We start from the raw sequence: 1,114 nt of genomic DNA, 5'->3' as shown, positions 1-1,114 counted from the left end.
AGGTGTTTTATTAAAAACAGATCTATTACTTTATAATAAAAAAACATTGATATTATACCTTACCAAATAGTTATAATGTATAAATTAGCAAATTTCCAAAAATGCAAAAATTATGTAATGACTGTTAGAAATAAGACAGAACATTTCGTTTTAAAAATGTACAAAAAGTGTTTTGTGATGTCAAAAAACAGAAATTGTTGCACACATAAATTGTGATGATGTAAAAAACATTGATAATATAACTGCATTGACACATAGACTAAATCAAATTAGATTCAGTCGCTAATATTCCACAACAAAATTAATTTGGAGCACAAGGTTATGCTCAAATGTTTTCCGTGGTGATTTTTGGGTTTCATAAATTCGTTTTTTTGAAAATGCAAAGATCGAGTTGTCTGTCAAAGAAAACGTTTTACTGGAATTCACAATATTTGACAGTGGATTTTTAATAACAATTTCTCGTAATATTTTGGAAAAGTGTTGTCTGTCAATTTTTCAGAGGTGCGAGAAAACAATAAAAGAGACACTCGAAAAGGGTAATGTACGATCTTATACAATAAAAAGTGTCGTTTTAATTGGTGGAAGTTCTCATTTTCATGAATTGAAAGAAACGTTTAGAATAGTTTTTCCCGATCGACCATTATTAGAGTGTGAAGACATTAATTTGGTTATCGCTAAAGGTGCTTGTTGGTATGCACGAGACATGGCTTCACAAACAGTCAAAAATCATATCACACAAATAACAGCAAGAGATGTGAATACATTGATGACATTAGTTGATGACCACAAAGAAAAAACAGGGAATATATTAGTTACTTTGATTAATAAAGGAACACTCCTCCCAGTTGAAAATGTTACTTTCAGTGTCCCAACAATCACACCAACTGTTTCAGTCGTACTTACAGAAGACAGAAGTTTGATTGGAAAATTGGAAACTACTCTGAGATTCAATTTTTGGGATAAAATCACATTTAAGTTTGAAGTTGACGAAATAGGAAAAATCAAATTGGTTGTATTGGACAAAGATGGAAATCAAGACCCGGGACAAATTGTTGTCGATTGACAGAATGAAGACAGAAACAGAGAAATTAAAAGTACAGGCAAATCTGAGAAA

General features: G+C 30.9%; 1 protein-coding gene across 1 annotated transcript; it reads left to right on the top strand.

Moving 5' to 3' along the window:
- Positions 1–75: 75 nt before the first annotated feature.
- Positions 76–1,063, top strand: EIN_208800 (hypothetical protein; the record flags this gene model as incomplete). Its single annotated transcript, XM_004253804.1, has 2 exons — positions 76–123; positions 386–1,063. The coding sequence occupies 2 exons, from the start codon at positions 76–78 to the stop codon at positions 1,061–1,063; spliced, it is 726 nt and encodes a 241-aa protein (XP_004253852.1).
- Between the last annotated feature and the right edge of the window lie 51 nt (positions 1,064–1,114).

This window comes from Entamoeba invadens (genome assembly GCF_000330505.1).
Source record: "Entamoeba invadens IP1 unplaced genomic scaffold scaff_1105074724348, whole genome shotgun sequence".
NCBI classification, from domain to species: domain Eukaryota; phylum Evosea; order Mastigamoebida; family Endamoebidae; genus Entamoeba; species Entamoeba invadens.
This window is presented reverse-complemented; position numbering and strand designations above follow the sequence as displayed.